The following is a 25,363-nucleotide window of genomic DNA, read 5'->3' as shown; positions in this document are numbered from 1 at the left end:
GGGTGAGACTGCAGCCCAGAGAGAGGTGCCAGGAGCCTAGAGAATAAGCAGGGCTTGCAAGGCATTAGAGGCCGTCCATAGTAAGGAGCCTTGTCTTATTCTAACATTAGTGGCAGCTGAGTTGGGGGTGGGGAGCAGGGGATATTGGGAAGGGATTGATGTGCTCACCAGCTATTCTGATTGCTGAGAAACATTAGGAGCCAATCTGAGTGCTTACCAGCTTCTTCTGTGTGTGCCAACATCTTCTGGGCACTGATCCAGCCACTGAGGCAGTGAAGCCACAAAGTGGCAGTCCCCCAGGGCCCCCCAGCAGGGACAGCTGTCAGGCTCTATCTCCCCACCACCACTGCTGTGGCCCAAGTGCTGCTTCTTGAAAGTCCCAGCTCAATTATGGCCATAACACAAATCCTGTTAGCATGGCTGGAACCAGTTGGATTTTCTCACAAAGAATTTTCTAGGAAACTGAGGAACAGAGAGAAGTCCAAGAATATTAGAAACAGTCCAACTAACATGTTACTGGGCTTACCAGATTCACTTTAGCAGTTTGCCTCACAGTTCCTGCTCTGTCCCTGTCCTGTTTGAAAAGCCTTCTGAGAAAATCTCACTTTGGAACTTGGAGGCTCTTCTGCATCCTGCTTTCTTCCCTCTCCTCCCTTTTGAGCAGGGGTCCCAAGCCCGAAGTCCTCCTATGGCAGCAAGTGGTTCTCTCCTTGTGACTCTGTCAGTGGTTCTGCCCAAAGAGGCTTTCATATCATTGGCAGGAATCCTGGTGATAAGGACTCTGGAGTCTGAGAAAAACAAGGTTTGGATTCCAGCAATGCCATTTGTTAGCTCTGTGACCTTGGGAAAGTAGCCTACCCTCTCTAGCCTTAGATTCTTCATCTGTAAAGTGGGCTGATGATTAACCTACCTCACACCATTGCTATGAGTGTTAAATAAGAAAATTAAATGAAAAAAATCAGCCAGTGCTGTGCCTAGCACGAACAGATGCTCAGTACATTATAGGATTGTTACTGAATGTTGTTAACTACACCAGGTTTTTGCCCCTGAACTAGCAAAATAAATTGAGGTAATGGATAGAATTTTCTGGATATTCAATTTTTACCCTACATTTTTCTTAAGCTCTTAGTGTAAACATTCAGAGACTAACACCCCCAGACTAATGAACACAAGGTAAATGAGTATAAGGTGGAGCGAAAAACAAAAATACCACCTGTAATGCTTTTTTTTAGAGCCCACGTATATTCAGTTTTATTTAGTCTTTATAGCATATTCCTTTGATAATGTAATTTTGTATACATTTTGTGTGTATATGTATGTTATAAAATGTTTTAAATATTATAAAATAATATTTAATAACATTGTTAAATATTACTATTGGTGGCCGATGTTTTTTGAATGCCTTCTTTGTGATGGGCTTCGCATGAGGCTTTAATCACTAAATCCTACAACTGTGCAAGTAATATAGCCCCATTCCACAGATGATAAAACAAAACTTTGGGTTGTTTGAGTAATTTGCCCAGAATTGCCTGCTTGGAAGTGGGCCACCACGTTATTTTACAAATGAGGAGGTTGTAAGACTTGAAACAGAGAGGAGCTTGCCTGGGTCTCAGTTTCCTCCCAGCACTCTGCCAGGCTCAGGGAGATGTTTTCTAGCTCAAGGGAGAACCATTTCAGTCTGCCTGACTGGGAGTCCACAAGGTACCTGAAGATAAATGTCATATCTAGATCTCTTGTCTGTCCTCCCCTCAACTCTGCTCTTCACTGACAGCCACTCCCCCCTGCATTCCTGCCAGCCAAGCCTGGCTCCCCTCTGTCTCAAGAACCCCCATTCTAGTCAGACTTGGCTTCTCTAGTCTTAAACGTGCAACTTACTCTTTCCTACTTGTGAGCCTTTGCAGTGCTCCCAACTCCCCCCGTTCTTCTGTCTAGATCCTGTTCATGGTTCATTGCCCACCTCAAGCCCTTCCTCTTCGAGACACTCACCCTCCCTAGTAATAATAACTGTCATTTACTAGATACCCACTCTTTGTGAAGCTGAGTACTAGATACTGTATATGTATTGTCTTCATTCTTTGCTACGTATTACAAAAACAGAATGTGTTATGTCCACTTTCCAGATGAGAAAACTTGAGGTTTAGACAGGTTTAGTGCTTTCTACCCTGCAGCTCGTGAGGACTTGTAGAGCTGTGATTGAAACCAAGGCCAATGTGAATCCATACTATGTGCTTTTCTTGTTCTAGCACATCTTGATCTTTCTCATGAAAATTCCCACAGCCTTAAAGTCTGAGCCAAAAGGTATCAGATTTAGTTTTCACCTCCTTGCCCTTCTCTTCAGTTGCTTCATGCCTGTGTCTCCTCCCCTAGGCCATGCTATCACAGCTAAGTGTATGGCACCTCCTCCTTCCTCCACCACAGCTAGTCACACAAGGCTGCCTGGGCACTCAGTATACAGTACAGATAAGAGTCTGGCCAGTTGATTGATTGGTTGAATGAAACCTTGTTTATTCTCCAAAGTCTACTCAGCAGGAGGGTACAGCAGCTAGGCAGGCTGACTGGTCTCCAGGATCCTCCATTCATGTGGGTGGGAGGCCCAAGAAGGCTACATAAGAATCCTCCCTGAGTCTGAGCTGAGGCTTCCATCTCAATGCTCTTTTGTTTGGGGGGATAGCACCCAGGCCTCCCAGGAAGTCTGTATGTTTGACCAGCCTTTGCAGATAGACAGTGAGCAGGGGCAGAGTGTAAAGCATAAACAATTGGGGGAGGCCTCTGGAATTCCCAGGGGTTCAGAGTCCAGCAAGCAGAGCAGTATTCTTCATAGGGTCAAGCAGGGCTCAGGTGCAGCCCCTGATGGGTTCGATGGGCCACAAGACACTTTTCTCTCCAGCCTCACTTGCTCTCCAGTGTTCAAGTCTCCTCTTAAGGGCAACATCCATCCCTCAGTTGGGCATCTCTAGATATGAGGCACACCCTGCCGCCTGAGTGATAAGCAGACTCTAATCAGACATGTGCTCATTCATTTATCTTTTCTTTTTCCTTTGGAGATATAATTCACATATCATAAAATTCACCCTTTTAAAATACACAGTTAAGTGGCTTTTAATATAGTTATAAGATTATGTAACCATCACCACTGTCTAATTCCAGAACATTTTCATCACCCCCCCCCAAAAAAAAACCCAGTCCTATCAGCAGTCACTCCTCATTCCCCCTGCCTCCAGACTCTGGAAACTGCTAATTGACTTTCTCTATGGATTTGCCTATCTGGACATTTCATATAAACGGACTCATACAATATGTGGCCTTTTGTGATGGGCTTCTTTCATTTAATATGTTCTCAAGACTCATCTGTCTTGTAGCATTTGTCAGTACTTTGTTCCTTTTTATGATTGAATAATATTCCAGGTATAGATATACCACATTTTATTTATACATTCATCAGTTGATGGACAGTTGTATGTTCACTTCTTGGCTATTGTGAATAAAGCTGCTGTGAACATTTGTGTATAGGTTTTTGTGTGAATATATATTTTTATATCTCTTGGGTAGACACCTAGGAGTAGAACTGCTAGGTCACATGGTAACTCTATGTTTAACATTTTAAGGAACTGCCAGACTGTTTTCCAAAGTGGCTATGCCATTTTAACATTCTCACCAACAATATAAAATGTGAGAGTCCTGATTTCTCCATGTCTTTGTCAGCACTTGTTATTGTCTTTTTTTATTAGAGCCATCTCAGTGTGCGTGAAGTAATTTCTCACTGTGGTTTTGACTTGCATTTCCCTGATGGCTAATGATGTTGAGTATCTTTTCATGTGCTTTTTGGCAATTTGTACATTTTCCTTGGCATTTATTCATTCTTAAGGCTCATCATGAACAATATGCTCCATTCAGCATTGAGGAGGAGCATAAAGATGTATCATGATTACCTTTGCTTTTCAAGAAACTTGCACTCTGGTAAGAGAATTGTGATTAGTACATACAGAAAGTTAAGGCTCCATAGACAAGGTGGCATTTAGTCTGGTCCTGGAGAAGGGTAATATTTGGATACAAGCAGTTGGGTGGAAAGACATTCTGTGCAGTTGGAGAAGTGTAAGCAAAAGCCTTTGTAATTAGAAAAATATTTTATGTTGTGATGAATTCTGAGGTAATGTTGTGAGAGCACCTGGCATAGCACGACACGGGGTGTGCTGCTGTTATGTAGTTAGCTCCCTCTACAACTCCCCTCTGGTCCCTGCTCTGTCCTCCAGGACTTCACAGTTCCCTTTTCCTGTTGCAGATTTTTAAATATTAGGAGACAGTGCTCCAAGCCAAATAAGCCTTGGTTCCCTAAATTATAGTTTCAAGTCTTCTCATCCTAGTCATTTTCTAAAGAAATGGCCACAGAGTTTTTGTTGCCCCTTCTGAATTCCAGTGGGGCATGACTTTACTGTGAGCAGCAGGGCAGTGATCCCCTTTTTAGAGATTTTATGAGTCTGTTAACATGGGCTGAGCTTGTATTAGTTTTCTTGGCAGCTGTATTATACTTCTAGATTCTGTTAAGCTTGCAGTCATCCCAGTCTACAGAGAACTAGGGCTTCCTGTGCTTCTATCATCCATTGATTGGAATTGTTTGCCAAGTTTGTTTTAACCTAGAGGCAAGACCACTTTGAAGTATCATATTGCCATGTGACTGTGAAAGTAGTGCTGGTAGTATGGAGACTTCCATGAAGAAGAAAATGGGATTTCAGTCTAAGAGAAGAGGGTCTCTTCCAAGGGAGAAAGTTCTAGGAAGCAGAACTAATCAAAGCGAATCTTCGTCCCTCAGATAACCTCCTTTCCACTTAAGGCTTTTCCTTATTTATCTTTTCCTGGCAGTTGGTTAGTTCCATCAGACACCTCTCATGCACTTGTGCTAGCTCCAGGCTAAATGTGGGAAAGAAGGGAAGAAGTTGGGATATGTGCCCTGGAAGGCAGGATGGTTCAGTAGAGAGAGTGTGGGCTCCAGTCCCCAGCTGCCACTTACTGGCCATGTAATCTTGAGCAAGTCATTTGCCCTCTCTCTCTCTGACTCAGGCTCCTTCTCTATCACAGGACATGTGAGATTATAAATGCTAAGTGCCTGATGCATAGTAGGCTGCTCAAGAAACGTTAGCTCTTTTGAACTCCACCATTCAAGAGCTTTGCAAGACCTGAAGAGCCAAGCATACTGTGTGCTCACTGAACCTGTACAGGCAGCTGTCAGAGCACTTGTGTTCCTTAAAACACTTATTTGTATACTTACTTGTCCAATTTCCCCAGCCCCAGTTCAGACTGGAAGCTCCTTGTGGGCAGGATCCATGTCTGATTCATCTCTGTACCCTCAGTGTCCAGCACGGAGCCTGGCTTGGAGAAGAGGCTACTTGAGTTTTGTTACTGGGACAAACCTGAATTAATGAAGGCCAAAATTTGCCCCCACTTGTCTAGACAGGGCCAGGTATTGTGTTTGGCTTTGCCCAGTCCATTCTTTACTGAAAATCTCATAGGGTTCTGGAGCTTGGCAGTGGCAGCTCAAGTGCCAACCTTGTTTAAGAAATCTGAGCCACTTCTGTGTCTCCCTGGCAGCTGCCCTGCTGCCCTGCTGCCCTCCACAGCAGCCTCTAGGCCTGCTATGGTGCCAGTAGGTGGAGCTCATGGCCCTTTTCCACACTTCAGCTGCCTAGACAGACCTTGCCTTCTTGTCACCAAGTCACCAAGGCAGCTGTTTAGAGCCCTGAGCAGAGGTACCCAGATGAGGGTGTCCTGGACCACTCCCTCCCTTTCTGGCCTCGTATTGTTGGTTTTCGAATTTTATGGAATCCCAGCCATGGTGCACACTGTTTTAGGAAGCAGAGATATTTCCCATAGAAGATCCCAGGAGCTCATTAGAGGAATCTGCTCTGCCCATCCTTTCTGGTACAGCTCATGTCTCTGCCTTCAAGAAGTCATCCCTGTGGCTTTTGCTCTGACTTACACTCACATGTCCCCTGCTTGTATTTTAGTTATTTGTCAAGTGTGTAGCTGTCTAGTGAACACCTTGAAGTCAAGGATACTGCAGAATTCATTCAGAGTGCCCTTAGTATCCTGCTCAGAGTGCTGTAATAATCAGTCTCGTGTAAAGTTTATGGAATGAATAGCCGAATGATGGGTTGTGGTTTCTCAAAAAAATGTTATCCAGATTGAAGGATAATCTACAAACAAACTGGCCGTACTCTGCAAAAATGTTGGTATCATGAATATCAAAGAAAGGCTGAGAAGTTATCCTTGATGAAAGGAAACTGAAGGCACCTGCAATGCTTGATTCCAGTTTCGATCTTGCCTTATATCTGGATCCACGGCAGGGGCTGAATTGCTATAAAAGATACGATTTGGATAAGTGAAGAAATTTAAATAGACTTTGTATTAGGTTAAAATATTTTATCAATGTTAAGTGTTCTGAATTTGATCATTATTGATTAATGGTTATGTAAGAGAATGTCCTTGTACTAGGAAATATGTGTATAACTATTTGGAAGTAAAGGGGAATAATGTCTGAAATGAACTCTCTCATGGTCTAGGAGAAAAGAAAAAAAGGAATGGTAAGCACCTGAGACAAAATGTGGTGAGACTCTGAGTGAAGGATTTATCTGAGGGGTTTTTCTGGAGTCTGTGCTATTTTTTAACTGCTCTGTAGTTTGAAATTGTTTCAAAATTAAAAATTAATAATCTATGCATTTTAATGTGTGCTAAGTTCCTGCTAGAAACTGTAAGAAAGATAGGGAAAAAAAAGATTCCCCCAGCCTTGGTTTTATTCTGTTTAATCCAGCAGTATTCAGTGAGATTCTGATATAGCTCCTCTGCTGTGTGCCTTTGAATGGTAATAATGATAGCTAACACTTAGAAGATGTGAATGCTTGCACATACATTATGTCCTTTGGTCATCTCTTCATCTCAGTGCCCTTGTTAGGTAGGTCTGGCAGACGAATAAGGTAGAATGGCTGAAGTTCAGAGAGGTTAGAATGGCCTGCTTACAGTCACACAGCCTGGAAGAGACAGGTGCAAGCTCATACCCGAATCAGTCTATTTCAAGGCCTGGTGCTGTCTGAGCCTCCATATCTGTATGTATAAGAGAAAGGATTGACCAGACTCATCTCAGCAGATCCTTCTTTATGTCTGGAAATTTTTAAAGTTTACATGATAGGAAGTAACTGGTTATGAAGCACACAGGCACATTACGCAACACACCTGCATTCATTGTCAGTGCTGCATAATTGCTGGTCCTTCTGCCTCACTGCCTACGCACAGCTCTTTGGGGTAGTCCGGGTATGGCAGTGCTGGGCCGGGCAGTCTCACTGAGGGTGAGAGCATCTGGAGAGCTTCCTAGGGGAAGGGCCGCAAGTGAGGCCTTGAAGGAGAGTGTTCAGTTCAAGTAGAGAAAGCAAAAGATGCCAGAGAGGCCTTGTGTCTGTGGAGTTGGAGTGCTAGGACCTGCCTGAAGTCCACTGGCAGTCTGAGGTCTGGCTGGGGTCTGAAAGCAGCCTTTCCTCCCTTACCTCACCCCTCCCAGCCCAGGCTGACTGGGTAGATAAGGCGCAGATGGAGGCTGTGTATAGATTCTAGCCCCAGGCGCCTTGCCTCAGCTCAGACAGCAGGGCCTGGTGCTGTTATTACTGTAAACAGGGCCTTCTGCGAGGCTCCAACCAGGGCCCTGTTGCCCAGATAGCGATCATGATTGAGTCTGCATGGCTCACTGCTTCCAGGCCTCTGATGCAGGTGGGACAGGCCTCCCCACCCTTCAGCCCCCTCCCCAGCTGCAGCTGAGGGCAGTTCATGTGAAGGATCCGGAAATCAGTTGGAACAATACACAATTGAAGTTCAGTGGCCGCTTTGTATTGATTAGTCATAAAGAAGGAGGAAGAAAAAATCAAGTGGTACCTCCCTCCCCTGAGTAGAAGAGCTGGTTTGCCGGAGTAATTCGTAACTGTCCCATACCCATCTGGGACTCTCTCCCTCCTTCTCTCCTAGAAATAGCAAGCCCGAGGAGTTATCTTTTCTTTGGAAGTCTAGCTGGTGCCTATGCCTGCTAGGAATCCACTTCTCAATTTTGATACTGTACATGTTTAGAATCCAAAGATTTTTAGAATTGGCTGGGACTTGAGAAATCATTTAATTCAATTCCCTTATTTTACTGCAGAGACAAGTGAGGCCCAGAGAGACAAATTTATCCAGGTCACAAAGCTAGTTACTGAGAGAGCCATGACTGGAACCCATGGCCTCCAGCCTCTGGCCTGTGTCTAAGTGTCCTCAGCCCTGAGAGTGAGAAGCCCCACCCACACCGTCCCACATGTACACAGGAGCCTAAGTTCTATGAAAAAGTCAGGCACACAAGTATATGGGCATACTGGTGAGAGAGTTGTATAGGGAAATGCTGCAGACATTCATTTGTTCAGCCCCTGAGCCCTCTGGTCTGGGCCACTGTGCCAGCAGCACTGGGAGCTCAGAGACAGGGCACATCCTTGTTTCTAGGAGGCCATGCGACTACCGGGGACTGAGACAAGGAAGCTAGGAAACTATATGACAACTGAAAGGGTAAGGGTTTTGTGGGGGGTTTTTTCCTCTAAGAAAGTTTTTTTCTTAGGAGTAATAGTATGTTTATTATAAAAAATAGCAACAAAACTTCGAACAATACTGATGTGTTCACAGCAGGAAGTGAAAGTTTGACTCCCTCATCCCCCTTCCCCAGCAGAGGTAACCACTGCTGCCTGTTTGGTCCATCGCCTTCAGGACTGTTGGATCCCTGATAGATGGGAGCAGCTTTATTTTTTTCCCTTGATTAGTTACTCTCCTCTGGAAATCTTCAGCTCTTGGGCTAGGAAGCCCTTATTCTACCACTGCCCTTGCCTGGGGATTTGAGATCATTCATTCAACAATCCACAGAAAATTTGGAGCACTTATGTACCAAATTCTGTGTACACCTTTCATATATCATCCTAGTTTACTCTTTAATTCCTTAAAATGAGGCAGACAGAAATTGGAAAAATGATAATAACAATAGCATAGGCTCTTCTGTTTGTCCAGTGCTTTATTGCATACCAAGTGCTTTTATATTAGTTTGTCTCATTGTTTTTCATGGTGCTGCTGCATGACACATGGAGTAGGATAGGGCCAGTGGGGTCCTCCTCTTCCTTTTTAAACAGATGTAGAAACAGGCTCAGAGAGCAGGAGCTGTCACTCAGATGAGGGAACCACGTGAGGTCCAGAAAGTTTAAGTCACTCACTCACCCACGGCTACCCACCCAATAGAGCCTGTGTTTGAGCCAAGATCTCTCCTTATTTTCCCTCCCCACTCTACTGCCTGAGAGTTGTACAGGAGCTGGGATTCAGCTCGGGACTGCTAGTGTGGTCTCCTCTCTAGCTTCTACCCTGTGTCAGCCCCCAGTTAGTGCTACCTCCTGCTGCCTTGCCAAGCAGGAGACCTAGTTCATTAGGGAAGGATCTTCTTCAAGTTCTGAATGAACCTAGAAAGGCCTGCAGTGCCCACCCCCACTCCCCAGCCCCCCGACACAGGCTGCTCTGCCCTGAGTGGCAACCTATATTAAACATTCCACTCATCATCTCAGGGATGATGGAATCCTAACCTTTTCGGAGACACCGTGCTCTGTCACAAGCATTGCTCTTTTTAAAAGAGATTAATTCACTTGCCGCATTTTGTCCATTGGTGAAAATCACAGGGGAGAGCAAGGGTGGCTTTCTCAGGCCTCAGAGGCCCTTTCAGCCACTCTCAGCAGGCAGTCACCCGCCCAGCTGGCCCAGGACTTTGAAATGACTGCCCGCTGGGCATTCACTTGCAAAGCAACAAAATGAAATGGAAGAAACCTGGGTTTGTGAAATCTGAACTTTTGGAACTGCTCTCACACAGAGAGAAAGTAGGAGAGGAGCCCACCCAGCTCTGAAAGAGGAAAAGTTGTTTGGAGTTGGGGTCATTTGTGGTTTTTATGCTTGCTTTAGTCCTTCTTGGATTTACCAGGTGCCACCACTCCTTGTGGAGTTCTGCCTTGTGGTATCTCTTTTAATCCTTACAGCCACTTTGCACAATAGGAATTAATATATCCCCCATTTCACAGCTAGTAAGTGACAGAGCTAGAATCTGAACTCCAGCCTTTGGACTCCAGGGCCATTGCTTTTTTCATTATACCTCAGCCCCAAGAGGCTGCAAAGAGCGATGCTCAGTCAGGTTGCTGGGCAGGGCTTAAAAGCTGGTGTCGCAGTGAAGAACACTGACATTTGCCTCCTAGGAGTGACCCCTCAGGTTTGTGGAGCCCTTTCCTTCAGATTTCAGTGTCACCTCTTAAAACCCTAGTGGACCTATGAAGAGACTGAAGCGCAGAGAGATAATATAACTACCCTGTGGTATTCGAGTAGGAGGTGGCAGAGCTGGAACTAGAACGCAGTTCTCTTGCTTCTACCCTATGCTTTATCTACTCTTCATTGAAAGGATTGCAAGTTTGGAGAAACCTCTCCCAGCAGTCCCTCCTCTTAAAAGAAACCTCTGTAATGTACAGAAAATGAAATCCCCAAATGCTAGTATGCATATAACAAGTAGCTCAAAATTGTTGGTAATCAGAGACATACAATTTAAAACAATAATGTGAGATCCCTATTGAATTTGCAGTGATTAGGAAGCTGGCTACTGCTAGGTGTTGGCAGTACACAGAAACACCCCTGTCCTGCTGGTGAGAAGGTAGATGGAGCAGCTCTCCTGGGGAGGACTCTGGTGCTATTTAGTCAAATCAAGTAAAGTAAACCCTATAACCCTACAATCCAGGGAAATACTCACACCAGTCCAAAAGGGTACATGTAAGAGGATGTTCTTTTAGCATTGCTTTCAGTGGCTGGGAGATGGAGGTTACCTGGGTGGGTATCCCTGGGAGAGCAGAGAGGGAATATCTGGTGGAAAATTAAGTAGCAATTTTTAAATGGAATTATTATATACTTAGCAGTATGAGCATATCTTAAAATGCAGTTATTTGTGAAAAAAATGATAAACAGATGCACATATATAAAGATTATGTGTGTGTGTGTGTATATATATATACACACACATATACATACATACATACACACATATATATATATAAAGGAAAATCCTGCTTGGTTCAGGTCCTAGGAAGTAAGAACCTTCATCTTGTCTCCTCTCAGTAACCAGCACACAGCCAGACACAGTGGGTGTGTGCACATGTTTGTTGAATAAATGAACAAAGGAGTACCTGGAGCCAGCCTGGCTGAATTACCCAGGTCATCCTGTGTGACCCTGTTTTAAAATCCCTGGGTATTGGTCAACCTGCCACTACCAACTTCAGACCAGATCTTTGTTCCATCAAAGAGATGGAATTAAGGTAGGGTGGCAGGCAGAAACCACTCTGTACTGAATACCTGCTATATGCCAGGGACTGGGGGGGATCCCTGCAAATTAGAGATTATTGTCCCTATTTGATAGGTGGAAAATGTGAGACTCGAATTGATTTGCTCAGCATTATCTAGCTGGACCAGAATTTGAATCCAGGTCAAAAGCCTGGATTCAGCTTACTCCAAAGCCTTTTATTTATCCTTTCCTTTTTATTACACTACACTCAACCCTTAAGGGGCAGAAAGAGGAAGCATCTCAGTCTTCTTTCTTCAGCTCTGCCTCCAGAGAAGTGCTGCTTCCAGAATTCTCAGGGCCCAGGAAGGGAACACAGAACATTGACTCACCGAAGGCGTAAAGGATTCTGCCTGCACTGTTTCTTTTAGCCACACCCACTTTCTCATTTCCCGGCCCTAGTTCCTCTCCCTTGGTCCATATCACAGTAACCTCCAAACTGGTCTCCTTGTCCCCATTTTTGACTCTGCCCACTTTCAAATTGAATCTGCTTAAGCTATGGAGTGGCAAATAGGTTTGGCAAATAGGTTATGGAGTGACAAATAAGGAATGGCAAATAGGTTTCCTCTTTGCCAGCTTCAGTTGATTGATGGTGACTGATTAGAACCAGTCTTGAGAAGGATTTTGAGGCTCTTTCAGAGGCTCCATGGGAACGAGCTGCTGGGAGAGATTCCTAATTTCTGATGTAGATGCAGGAGTGCAGGACAGTAGCACACATGCCAGGCATTTGTCAACTCTTTAGAACAGGTTTTTAACCTAGGGTCCACAGTTGATTTCAAAGGAACCTATGAACCCTTGGACATTGTATGTGTAAAAAAAATTTTTGGGGGGGAGCATGTGTGCGCATCTGTGCACTTTTCTGGATAGAGTCATCAGCTTTGATCATATCCTCAAAGGAATGCATGGCTCAAAAAAGCTTTATGCTCATCGCCTTGGCCTCCTAGCCTGGCTTTTGAGGCCCTGCATACCTTGGCAGCTGTCTGTTTCTGTACTGTTAATTATCACACAGATGGATCTACTTTATGGTCTCTGAGTGTACCTTCCCATCACTTCCTTGCTTTTGAATAACAGTATCCTGTTCCTTTTGTCTTGATTGGCATGCACTTCCTCCCTCTTTAAATTATTCCTGTTCTTCAGGGCATAGTTTGAGTCTTTTCCCTCAGAAACCTCTTTGATTTGCTTCAGCCCTTCCTAATTTTCCAGTCTTGTGGACTGAGGGCTACAGAAGTGAGGCCATCCAATCAGAGTCACAGTTAAGATCAGAATTCCAATCTCTCAACTTTTGGAACCCTGTGCTGTCTGTGGCACCACTTGGCCTGCTAAACAGGGGAAAATTTTGTAAATTAGGAAGGTTTTGTTCAAAAAGAGATTTTTGTCTCACAGAAGATTCATCCCCAGGGTTCTACCCCTCTTTTAACATTCTTGGCTATAGACAATTGTTTCTGCATAAAAGATGATTAAGAGTATATGTGGTAGGAGGCCCAGGACTTTCACCAGAAGAAAATTTTCAAGCTAGAAGTGAGAGAAGAGGGTTTCCCAACCTCCTCTCTTGACATTCTCCCCTCACATTTTGTGCCCCAGTCATGCCAGACCTCTTTCAGGACCTAATATACCCCTGCCGCTTTCTCTTCTGGATGAGAGGCTTTACTTCTGCCTGGACCATTCCTTCCCTCCCTTGTCTCCTTTTGTCTGGCTGTCTCGGTTGTCACCTCCTCAGAGAGGCCCTCTGAGTCATTAAGGCTGGTTGTACACCTGTAGCCTGTACCTCCTTCATGACACTCTATGTGTGGTGATGTGCTTGCTGGTTTCTCTCCCCTTTAGCTTTGTCAGTACCTGTCTCATTCCCTGCACCAGCACAGGCTGAGCGAATAAATGAGTACATGATGTGTCTCCTCTTCCAAGCCTTCATCACCTGTTTACTTCAACAGCACAGAGGTTTAACTTGGTCCGGAGAAGCATTTACTACAGATTATGGTACCAGAATGGTGCTAGGACTCAACCCCAAGCCTCTGGACTCTCTGCCAGTGTCTTTTCATCTAGAACCCACTGAAGAGCAATCATTTCCCCCAAACACACATTCCTCATAAGCAGGTCCTGCCTTGTTGGTGAAACACTCTTAAATTTTGGTCTCCCTCTTTCCTGGCCTCCTACACACGTCTGTGGGAAACCATACACTACAGGCTTTGGTTTCTTGCCATCATGAGTCCTCCCTCCACAACTGAATTCCCTAGTGCAGACCCTACATCTTTTCTGTACCCCCATCACAGAATTCAGCACAGGACCAAGCACATGTCATGTTGATTTGCTGGAGTCAGTTTAGTCTTGTGTCTTCCAGTTCCAGGTTCAGTATAGAGGAAGGCTGGTGAGGTGAGGATTCAGGCTACAGAGCCACTATGTACTTGAATTCCAGTCACTGTATTGCCCCTTAGCTAACTTTGTGACCTTAAGCGAGTCACTCCACCTCCATGAGCCATGTTACTGCCCCCATGAAAAGATTAATATCAGCTCCTTAAGCTTGTTTAAAGAGTAAATGAGAGATGTCCGTAAAGTTCCAAGGTAGTTCCTCTTGTAGTAGGTGCTCAGTTAGAGTTGGTTCTCTTTGCTTTCCTTCTCTCTATCCATGTAATATGGCTCCCTATTACTAGGACCCAGAATTCAGGCTTTTAGTGGTATACTTAAAACCTCATGTTTGTTAATTTATCCAACAACTCTTGAGCTCTTACTGTGTACTAGGCATTGGCACGTAGAGTCAAGTAGGCTCACGTGGGCTTTCCTAGAAACCTAATCTAGCATTTCAATTTTTCTTTCCATCTTTCCTTGGGCTCAAAGAGTTCCAATTTCCACACAGCCACCCTACAGATAAACTTGAGAAGTACAATCCTTCTGTAAACTGAGAACTACGTAAATGAGAAGTGTTGTTGGGCATTTGGCGCTGAGCACGGGGAAATTCTAAGGAAGGAGGAGAGACCTGTGGACTGGATGAATCCAGGAAGCCTTCTTGAGAGAGCGTCCTCAAGCCAGTATTGTACCCCATTGCATGAAAGTAGGATTAGAATAGACAGAGAGGCAGGGAGGGAGCTTTCTGGACAGAGAGGGAGTGGGAGTGTCAGTGTATTATGACAGGGAAGGCACATTCTTTCCTCAGAGGGCTGGGAGGATAACAGCAGGGACAAACTCATTTAAAGGAAGAGGGAGAGAGGTAGGGGAATTCAGGGGTTGCGGGGAGTGGCCACAGGAGCTGGGATGGGTATTTAGTTCTCAAAGGCCTCTAACTATTTCCAGATTCATCCAGCCACCTTGTTTGTTGATTTCTCATTTCTTCTACTCTTATGTCCCTGGTAAGCTGTAGAATGAAAATATTTCTTTTTCTAGACTGTTGTCAGAAGGTGCAGATGTCAACGCAAGGCACAGACTTGGCTGGACAGCACTCATGGTGGCAGCCATCAACCGAAACGACAGGTGAGAGATCTCCTTCCACACAGGTCTCCCTTAGCCAGAGCTCCTCAGATGGTGATCCTGAACCTTCTCCTGCCCTTGCCTGTCCCCCTGCTGTCCTCTCCAAAGACAGGGAAATGGACTCAGCCCAAGGTACTGGTCTACACCTGGTGCAATGGGAAGTATAGGAGATATGGAGAGGGAAGATGTAGCTTTGGATCCCAGCTCCATCATTCGTTGGCTTTGTGACCTTAGGCGAGTTATTTGCATTGAAGCAACAAAATGTTTGAAAGCCTGCTGTTAAGTGGCTAGGTGTACTTGTGCACGTTATTATCACGATTCCATTATCTGTTATCTGTCTGTGTTAAGGAGTCTGCAGTCACTGTCCCCAGCAAGGGCTCCATTGGGCTGTTCCTTTGAAAGTTGTGTTGGAAATTAGGGAAGGGGGGACATTCCTTCCCTCCCATTGGAGGCCCTGCTATTATTTTCCTACCCGGTCCCCCATTCCAATCTGAGTAAAGATTGAAATAGTCTACTTTGTATAAAGAGTTTTATCCCTTCTCACAACCACCCTACAAGATACATACTATTATTTTCATTTTTCAGCGAAGGGAATTGAAGCCCAGAGAGGTAAAGTGATGTGTCTAAGGTCACACAGATAGGATTTAGAACCTGGTCTAGCTGCCTGCAGACATTGTGTATTTTGCTGTACCTCACTGCTGCCTCCCTGTGCCAGATCCTGGGCTTGAGCTGAATGCTGCCTTTCCATCCCAGTCTCTAGCTGTGATTGTGCAAAAGAATTGATTGAAAAACAGCAAAGGAGATACTTTCAAAGAAGGCAGACAGGGCACTTCAGTAGTAGCCACTGACATTGATAGTTGCAGATACCAGTTTTCATTTTCCTTCAAGCAGACTTTTAAGGCTTTTATCTACCAGTACTGGCCAGTCGTAAATGTGGTGGAAACCAACCAGACGGGGATTTTATAATGTCAGGGTGGCGCTGCCTCAGACCGTACTGAGCTAGTTCTCTCTTCCCTGCTCCTCTGTCGTGAACTTGATATCAGCACTCTGTCCCCTTATATGCCTCTTTAGACCCAAGTGCTTAGTCTTTAAAAAAAAAAAAAAAAGTAAATAGGCTTTACAGTTGAGAGACTTGGAGTCCAGTCCTGGCTGTGACTCTTAGTTGAATTTCAGAATTCTGTGGACACCATGTTTCTTTACCTAAAATCAATTATTTCTATAAACATTTGGTAGATCTCTACTCTGGGCCAGGGTCTATGCTAATTACTGGGAAATCAGAAGCCTTGGGAGTTCTTGGTCTAATGTGGAAAAGACAGGCAGGAAGAGAGACAGAGTATAGTGTAATCAGTGATGTTAGAGAAGTGTGGACAGGATATTATCAAAGCAGAGGGTGTGAGGGGACTGAATGTGGTAGCAGAGTGGATAGATGCTACAGGTTACAAATGGTTGATGTTATTCTCTGCCGCCTGCACTAGACCTCTCTATCTACAAACACATGTGTGTTTATTCTACCACTGATACCCTCCCCTCCACCCCACCCACCTGTCTTTCCCAGATTGTATGTATCTCCATCTGCAAGAGATATCCAGAGGTAGAGAAAAGGGAGGGGTTGTGTGCCCTTCTGTGTGTTGTATTTTCAGTGTTGAGAAGGGATAGGAATAACACTGTAAGAGTCCTGCCAGTCAGCGAGCAGATAGCTAGTAGATGTGCTTCGAGGACATTTCTCTCTGAAACTATTGAGTTGTTGGTTTAACTGATTGCTCTGTCTATCCAGGGCCATTAGCAAATCAGTGGTGTGCATTGAGCAAAGTGAATGTTGGCTTATTTACTTGCTTTGGTTCCTAGGACTAATTATTGGTGTTTTAAGCTTCTATTTTGTGCCCTCCTCTTCCTTCTAGTACTCAGGGAGGACAGATTTTTATTGAAAATAGCACACTTTCAGGTTGGATTTGTTTATTCATACCACAAAAAAATATTGGCACCTACTTTTTGCCAGGCACCGTTCTTGACAAAGATCCCTTTCCTCAAGGAGCTTATTTCTATACTAGTGGTAGTCACTGGGTAGAGAGAGGCAGGGACAGACTATAAACAAAAAATATAATGCATAAGTAAACTGTATAATACATTAGAAGATAATGTGAATTATGGAAAAAAAGGAAAAGTAGAATCTGGTAAAAGGGAATGCCATACACTGGTCAGGGTGAGTAGGCCTCATTGGTAGGGTGCCGTGGGAGGGGTCTTGAAGGATTATCGGGTCCATCCCAGCACAATCTGCCAAGAAATTTTTCCTCATTAGAAGTGTGCTGATTGTCCTCTCATCAGTCCCCAAACCCTTCTGGAATCATATTGACCAAGCCTGAAATACCACCACCTTGAAATGAATTTGGATCAAGGGAAGGTAGAAGGGCAGCAGATTCAAGGCTCGAGGGAGAGAGACTGACAGATGCCCAGTCATTTCACCCTCAACTGCCTTTAGTGCGTGTCGAGTCCTTAGGGAACACTGTAGTCTCTATCCTTAAAGAGATTAACTTCTTGTGAACTTTTATTTATATGTGTATTTATTTATTTAATTTTCAGTAATAAAGAAGAGTGGTATTTTGTTTAATTTTGAACAGAAAATACAGTACTGTGGAACAAAATGTTAAAAGTATAAACGGAACTTATTTATAATTTATTCTCTCCCTTTATTTCTAAAAAAGCTTGAGGTGACTTAAAATACAAATACAAGTGTACACAGAAGAATTAAAACTGGATCAAGATTAGAAGTCATATTGGTAAAAGGAAAGATAATTCTGTCAGGATTGAACTAGAGATCTCCTTTTCCAAAAATAGGTTTATTGTTTTTGTAAAAATAATATAGAGAAGAAAGTAGCCATCAGCTGAATTCCCTCTAACTAGAGGTTGATCACTGTATATCTATATCTCTATCTGTGTGTGTATAATTTTACATAAATAGGACCAGGCTATACCTGGCTGTAAATTCAGGTAATTAGTAGAATCGAGTATGAATTTAGATTGAAGTCTCCTGACAAGCAAGGAAAAAAAGAGATCTAAGAGAGTTTCAGTTTTTCAGGAGAGAGGAATTTTGTTCTGATATTATATTACCATTTTATGCATCCAGCAAACATTTTAAAAAACTATAATGTGTCAAGCGCTGATGTGCTAGGCTAGAGGGGATTCAGATACTAAGTAAGCATCACAGCCTTTGCCTTAAGAAGCTTACTTGGGCTGATGACATCAAGGACTTGAGCAATGTGATGGCCATTGTCTTCAGTAGCTGTTTTGCCAAAGATTTACCAACATTCTGTTAGGACAATCCTTTTGCCAGCCTAGTAACAGCTTGGGTGTAGTATTGACTTGAGGAGCGGTCGGCAGGGGCTGGCCCCGTCTCCACAGTGAGCCCCCTGTAAGCCTCATGCCACAGGCACTTGTTTAGCCTGAGTCTGGGTGCCTCACTTTGTGTTGCACTTTGACCCACCCCAGCTAAAGGCTAAGCCACAGGGTCCCAAGATGACCACTGTGACATAGCACAGCCTCCTCTGGCTCGTGCAAATATACCCAGCCTTCAGCTAAATTCAATTAGTTTTTCTTTAAGAAGGGAAAGAAATCCAATTTTACCAAACATGGGCAGACAGTGGAAGGCACTTTGATGTTACAACCTCTCAGTGATGCTTTACTTAGTCACAAGTTCATAAGCAAGAAGGCCTAATTACTTGGGAAAACATGGGATTAAAACTGGACACAATGGCTGAGTATCCGCTCTTGGGCAACTTGATTCGAACCCATGCACCCAGTTCGTGTGTGGTGCAAACTTTGATGTGTGCTGTGACAAGCTGAAAGTCATGACCCCCTCAGGGATGCTCCTTCACATGGCATTTGCAGGATGTGTAGGCGGAGAGGCAGTGCCTGCCAGGCCTGTTTGCTCAACTTTGATGTCCAAGCAGCCACAGGCCCCACTGTTTGCTCTTTCACTGAGGGATGGATTGGGAGCCTCCTACCTTTCCCAGTGGACAATGGCCAGCAATGGAGTGTGACGACTGTTGACCATTCCAGGAGCCTGATGGACCAGAACAGGGCTTTGGGAGATGCAGAGCCTGGGGGGCCAAAAGCTGTTTATAGGACAGCCATTTCTCCAGATGTAGCTTTCCTTAAAGCTTAATGTTGGTTGGATGCTTATTGTAGAGGTAAAAATAGTCTCATGAGTTTTAATAGGTACTAAGTGCTGCTTGACCCTCTATCCAGTGGCACTAAGGTATTTATAAATGGAAAGTTTAGTTCTTTCCTGTTTTCTTCATTAGCATGTATGTGCAGAGGATATTGGTTTGGAAGAAACATGGTATGATTTAAATCCTTATAATTTCTAATTTCTCAAAAGAGAAGCTGTCAAAACACGCCTGATAAAGGAATAGTATCCAGGAGATATAAAGAACTCTTACACATGAATACTAAAAAGATAGCCCAATTTTTAAAAAATAGGCAAAATATTTGAGCAGACACTATACCAAAGAAGGGATGGATGCCAGATAATCACAAGAAAAGTTACTCAGCATTTAGGGAAATGCAAGTTAAAAATCACAGTGAGATAACCACTACACATCTACCCTAATGGTCAAAATTTTAAAAACTGATAATACCAAGTGCTGACGAGGTTGCAGAACAGTTGTCATCACTGCTGATAGGACTGCGTAATGGTATAGCCACTTTGGGGGAAAACACTTTAGCAGTATCTTATAAATGTAAAATTACATATATCATGTAACCCAGCAATACCAACTCCTAGGTATTTGTGCATGAGAAATAAAACCATACATCTGCAACAAGACTTGTATGCAGATACTTATAGTAGCTTTATTCATAATCACCAAAAACTCAAAATCACCCAAATGTCCATCACCTGGTGAATGGACAAATTATGGTATATCCATACAGTGGACTATAACCCAGCACTAAAAAAAAAGAACAAACTTCTTGTACATGTAACAACCTGGTCGAATCTTGAAAGCTTTATCCTAAGTTAAAAGCAGACATGAAAAGTTACCTACTGTATAATTCCATTTATATGAAAATCTGGAAGAGGCAATTCTGTTGGGACAGAAATCAGGTTAGTGGCTGCTAGGGTTTAGGAGTTGGAGGAGGGACCCAAAGGAACTTCTGAGGTGATGGAAATATTCTAAATCTTGATTATGATAGTGTCCCACAACTCATCAAATTGTACATCTAAAAGGATGAAATTTATGTATCAATGATACTTCAATAAACCAACTTTAAAAAAAACTTTTTAAAAAGCCACCATCTCTCTAATTTTCACTGTTAATTGTGACCATTGGCATACTGAGAATTCATGTTTGTAGTGTCAAAATGAATTCGTACTGTTTATGGTCACCTGGAATGTTTTGAATTCTTATTGTCGATGGTATCTTACATTAGAGTACTGTATATTCTGACTGTTAGTAGAGAATAAAGATTCACACAATTTGTTATGTCATGGAGTAGAATTACTGATGAATAATGATAAATTCACTTCACAAGTGGTATACAGTGGGCTCATATAATTTCACAAAGCATCATATGATTCTTTATAGCAAGTAGAAAGTGCAGGGTACAGAACTGGGAGCTTGCCTCTCATCCCACAACATTCTTGAGTTCCTTGTCCCTGGACTACCATGCAGGTAGACCACATAAATAGTGTGGCCATTGTGGTGCTTCAGGAACCAAAGATCCTGAAAGAGTGATGTGGTTCGGGGCGGATTCACATTTGAACCCACTTGGGCTTGCTGGTTGCTTTGAAATCCCCTGCCTCAGAGAAGGTGAGACTGCCAGGCAGAGAAGGAAGCTCCAGCAGAACTGTTTGAAATTCCCCACAAGAGTCTCCCTCCCTCCTTCTGCCTTTTCTCCTGGAGTGCATTTCATCAGCATCGGAAGGACTGCTTCCCGGCACTGCCTTCCCTGCTTGGCTAGGGTCCCTGAGGAGCTGAGCTAATGAGTGGATAACACGCATTTGCCAAGGCCTTCCTGGATGTGGTACCTGGGCTTTGTTAATTTTAAAATGCCGCCATCCTTGGCTGAAGACCATTTAATTCCCCCTTATAGCAGTCATTTATTTTTAGCATTTGCTTATTTTTCCTCTACCTTGCTAAGGGGAGGAGGACGTTAAACCCTAATTTTAAGAACCCAGCAGTATGTATGTGTGTGTGTATATATAACATATATGTATATTTCTTTTTATATATATGTATATATCTTCTTTATATATATGTGTGTGTGTGTGTGTGTGTGTGTGTGTGTGTATATATATATATATATATATATATATATATATATATATCTTCTTTATCCAGTCATCTCTTGATGGACATTTAAGTTGCTTCCATGTCTTGGCTATTGTAAATAGTGCTGCTGTGAACATTGGGGTGCATGTATCTTTTCGAATTAGAGTTTTCCCTGGATATATGCCCAGGAGTGGGATCGCTGGATCATATGGTAACTCTATTTTTAGTTTTTTAAGGACCCTCCATACTGTTTTCTTAGTGGCTAACTGAATCACTATGTTGTACACCAGAAACTAACACAACATTGTAAATCAACTATACTTCAATTTAAAATTAATTAATTAATTATAAAAACCCCAGTAATCCAAGCCAGGTTGCTGTCCTGCAGGAGAAGTCTTATAGGCGTTTCTTTGTGGGGCTGACAGCTCCACATGTGTTCTTAGAGCGAAGAGGTGAAGCTACTCTTGCAGCTGGACCAGGGCAGCCTCCCTGGGAGGCTCTTCTTCCTTGCTGGCTGGCCAGAGGCAGAGCAAGTGGAGCAGCCCTGTACCTGTGCTTCAACACAGGTCTTTAGGAGGCCTGACAACGTGGAGGTCTGTCCTGCCTTGGAGGCCTCCAGACTATTCCCAAGGTCCCCAGCCTATTCTTGGCCAGGCTGCTTGCTTCAGAGTGGTACTTCCTTCGGCCCAAGGCTGGCTTTGTGCTATCTGATCTCCTGACCATTAAGTGATGATGATAACTACAGTTGATTGGGTGTCTTCTGTGTGCCAGGCCCATGTTGAATACTTCCCAGGTTGGCTCTTATCCTCACTGCAGTCCTAAAAGGGAGGGATTATTATCTCTATTTTGTAGATAAGGAAAATGAAGCTCAGAGATGCCCAAGTTGTCCATAAGTGAAGGAGGGAGCCAGAATTTGAAGCCAGGTCCCTCTGAACCCCAAAGCCTTATTATCTCCACTAAACTATGCTGCCTGTGAAGGGAAGATGCAGGGAGCAAAGCCATGGAATGAATGATGTGCCAGAACCAGGAGTCAAGTCAACTCAGGCAGGGGTTCTTGATGGCCCACTATGTACTGGATGATTTTGAGAAATCTAAAAGCTGACTAATTACTCCTTGTCCTCAAAAAAGCTATCAGAAGAGGGATTAAAACAAGCCCCACTTTAACTGTAGAATGAGGCAGAATATAGTCAGTACCCCAGAGAAGATCAGCTAGAGTGCTGGGAGGGAGAGCTAATGCAAGGAGGCCCTTTCATATGAGGTGGGCCTTGAAAGATGGACAAGATTTTGACTGATAGAGATGGAGAGCAGGAAGGCAGCATTTCTGGAATAAGGACCATTGTGAGCATAGGCTCCCAAAGGTGGGAAGGTAGGGATGTACTAGAGCTCGTGGGAGGAACTGGCAGGGTCTGAAGACCAGAGAGTGTGAAGGAAAGGCCTTATCCAACACAGGCCATGATCTTCTCCGGTGGTGACTGTCCAGCTTGTGGTAGAGCTGTGAACTCTAGAGCTAGACCACTTGGGTTCAAATCCAAGCTCTTCCTCTTACTAGTCATCTACCTCGGCAAGTTCTTTCACTTATCTGTGATTGTTTCCTCAGCCATAAAAATGGAGATAATAAGCTGAGCTACCCTAAATGTGTGAGTATATGTAAAGTGTTTAGAACAATGCCTGCCATGTAGTAAGCACTCGATAAGGATTTGCTAATTAATAGTAGTATAGTAGCAGTTGTAGTGCCTTAATTATTATTACTATGATTGACACTGCTGCTGCTGATTGTGGGTGACCTCAGAGGAATTTAGTGAATTTCCTGCAGGTAATCTTTGATGGAGGTGGGGGTGTTACTTGCCTCAACCCAGTATCTCATAGATGACACAGAAGCGGTAGGGCTTTGGAAATTGTTTTTCCACTCCTTTTCATCTAAGAAGCTGGGCCTAGAACACGGGACCCCAGAGCACGGCGCTTTGATGTGGAGCTGGCTCTTGTCCCAGGTGGTTACCTGCCCGGGGAAGAACAGTGCCCAGTATTTCCCGCAAGGAAGGGTGGGTGAGGGTGCTGGCCAGGTGCCCAGAATGCCAGCACCATGCCCCCAGAAAAGTGTGCCGAGCTTGACATCTCTCCCATCCCTGCTGCTGTGGCTGATTATCTCTGAGTAACAAAGAGTCATTTCTAATCCCATTTAGAATCATTGCTCAAGATAATCCTGTTTCGTAGTAATGATATTCCAGTTCCAGCATGCACCCGTTTCTAGTTTGGCAGACGCATGCCTTGACCTCAGGCCACCCAGACACTGCTCCCTGGAAAGCGATGCCAGCTCATTTGCCTAACCTGACAGTCTCAGGGTACCCCCCTTCTCCAGCCCTATATCCCATCCTGTGGTTCTGTGTTCAGTGTTGTCTTCATGCAGAGGAGCAGTTGGGATCAAAAGAGTATCCAGTGCCCATTCCAGTTCAGCAGCCCGGGGAAAGGTGTTCCATTTCTAGGGACTGTGATATGGTCCACTCCAGCACCTCTTCTTTAAAGATGTCGGACCCACGCTGTACCATGAGCTACTTGTTTAAATAAGATTGCCAGGTGGGTGGGTCAGGAATATACAATAAACATAGTAGGTGTGTCTGGGTTGCAGCAAGATATTTAGCTGTTTCATGATGTCTATGTGGATAAAATATAATGTGGCAAATGGTTTAGTCAAACTAATGAATGGTGAATGATCTGGTTCATTTTTTATATAGGAATGAATATCAGACTGGAAAGCAAACTACACTGGTAAGCCACAGACTCGTATTCAGTAATCATATCACTGATTCTATTGAGACCATTGATAAATGCGAACCAAATTGACTGGTTAAATGAAGCTCAGAGAGATAGCTGATATGTTGGGTGAAAGAATTAGGGAAGTGAAAAAAGAACACGGTGGGCTAGAGCAGTGGTTAAATCTGTAGTGATAAAAATTTAACAGGGATCAGGGTGTCACTCTACAATTAAAATGAAAAAACCATTTGTAAAATCCAAGGCCTAATTTAGCAAAACTAGCAAGTAAAGCCCAGGAGCTGACTGAAAACTTAGCATATGCATGAGCAGTGCAGTGTTAAGGCCTCAGAAGTGAATTGATTCAACAAATATTTACTGGCCTGTCCTGGGCTCTGTGTGCAAGGGAACAGATGGTCAGGCACAGTCCCTGCTTTGGGGAGCACAGTCTAGTTTTGTGTGGCAAAGTGGTGAGGAACAAAGGCTCTGGAACGAGCACCTCAGTTTAAACCTAGCGCTACCTCTTACCAGCTCTGTTTCCTCATCTACAAAATGGGAATGATAATAACACCTGCCTCAGCATTTGTGATTAAAGATTCAAATGCATATAAAACTGCTTAGTGTGATGCCTAGTGCATAGTCTGAGAGACACACCAGCCCCAGCATGCTCTTATGGATCATTTGCCTAAAGAGAGCCTAGTCTAGGCCCATACTGTGGAAAGAATCCCTGACAACCAGGGCTTGACCACACTGGCCCATCGGTTTGGTGACCATATTTTACGAACCACAGATTGAAAGACATGAAAGTGTTTAGAACTAGGCTAAGAATGTAAAATTGGGATTGTCCTAGAAACCTTGTGATGGGTAGTCTTGATTCCATGGCCCTCTGCTTAATGTGCCATGCCCTCCTTGAGCCTTGCCCAAATTTATCTCACCTGGTCAGGCCCACTGCTGATATTGACCCTTGTCCATCTGAATCAGACTCCCACTTATCCCAGCTAGCTATTATGACCATCTGAAAATATCACTGTCTCTGGTACATAGTAAGGGTCCAGCACTCTGGGATATTAATACAAATTAATGGATGGTTGGGTAGGTGAGAACCAGTGTGGTTTAGGGGAATGTGCATCAGGTTTGGCCCCAGACAGACATGGATTTGACTTGGTTCCTGTGCTTATTTAATGTGTTCAGTTAGATAACTCCTGTTATCTTGCTGAGCCTCAGTTTATTCATTTATAAAATGGACTGGTACCTCATTGCAAGTGGTTATAAGGATCTGGAATAGCAAATGTAAAGTGTTCAACACACTGAGGCTGCTTTATTATAATTATTGATCTTTACCTTTTGAGGGAAGTAAACAAAACATTGTCCTAATTCGAGGAAACTAGAGCACGTTTTCTACACAGATGCCTTGCTTCCTACCTAATCTTTAGTTTGTTTCCTGAGGAGGCTGGCTTTGGAAAGAAAACTGCCTCCCATCCCCTCACCCCCAGCTCAT

The 25,363-nt window shown here is 43.8% G+C and overlaps 1 protein-coding gene across 4 annotated transcripts in view; it reads left to right on the top strand.

The window, feature by feature from the left end:
* The window catches only part of CLPB (ClpB family mitochondrial disaggregase), a 236,013-nt gene that overhangs the window by 124,009 nt on the left and 86,641 nt on the right, over positions 1 to 25,363 (top strand). For 3 of the 4 annotated variants that reach the window (XM_074372574.1, XM_010973081.3, XM_074372573.1), the window contains one exon: positions 14,768 to 14,854. The exons of the other annotated variant lie outside the window; for it this stretch is intronic. In XM_074372574.1, coding sequence (XP_074228675.1) covers positions 14,768 to 14,854 — 87 coding nt within the window. The remainder of the gene's footprint in view (positions 1 to 14,767; positions 14,855 to 25,363) is intronic. 4 annotated transcript variants of the gene reach the window in all.

The sequence above is a fragment of the Camelus bactrianus genome, chromosome 10, assembly GCF_048773025.1.
Source record: "Camelus bactrianus isolate YW-2024 breed Bactrian camel chromosome 10, ASM4877302v1, whole genome shotgun sequence".
Lineage (NCBI taxonomy): Eukaryota > Metazoa > Chordata > Mammalia > Artiodactyla > Camelidae > Camelus > Camelus bactrianus.
This window is presented reverse-complemented; position numbering and strand designations above follow the sequence as displayed.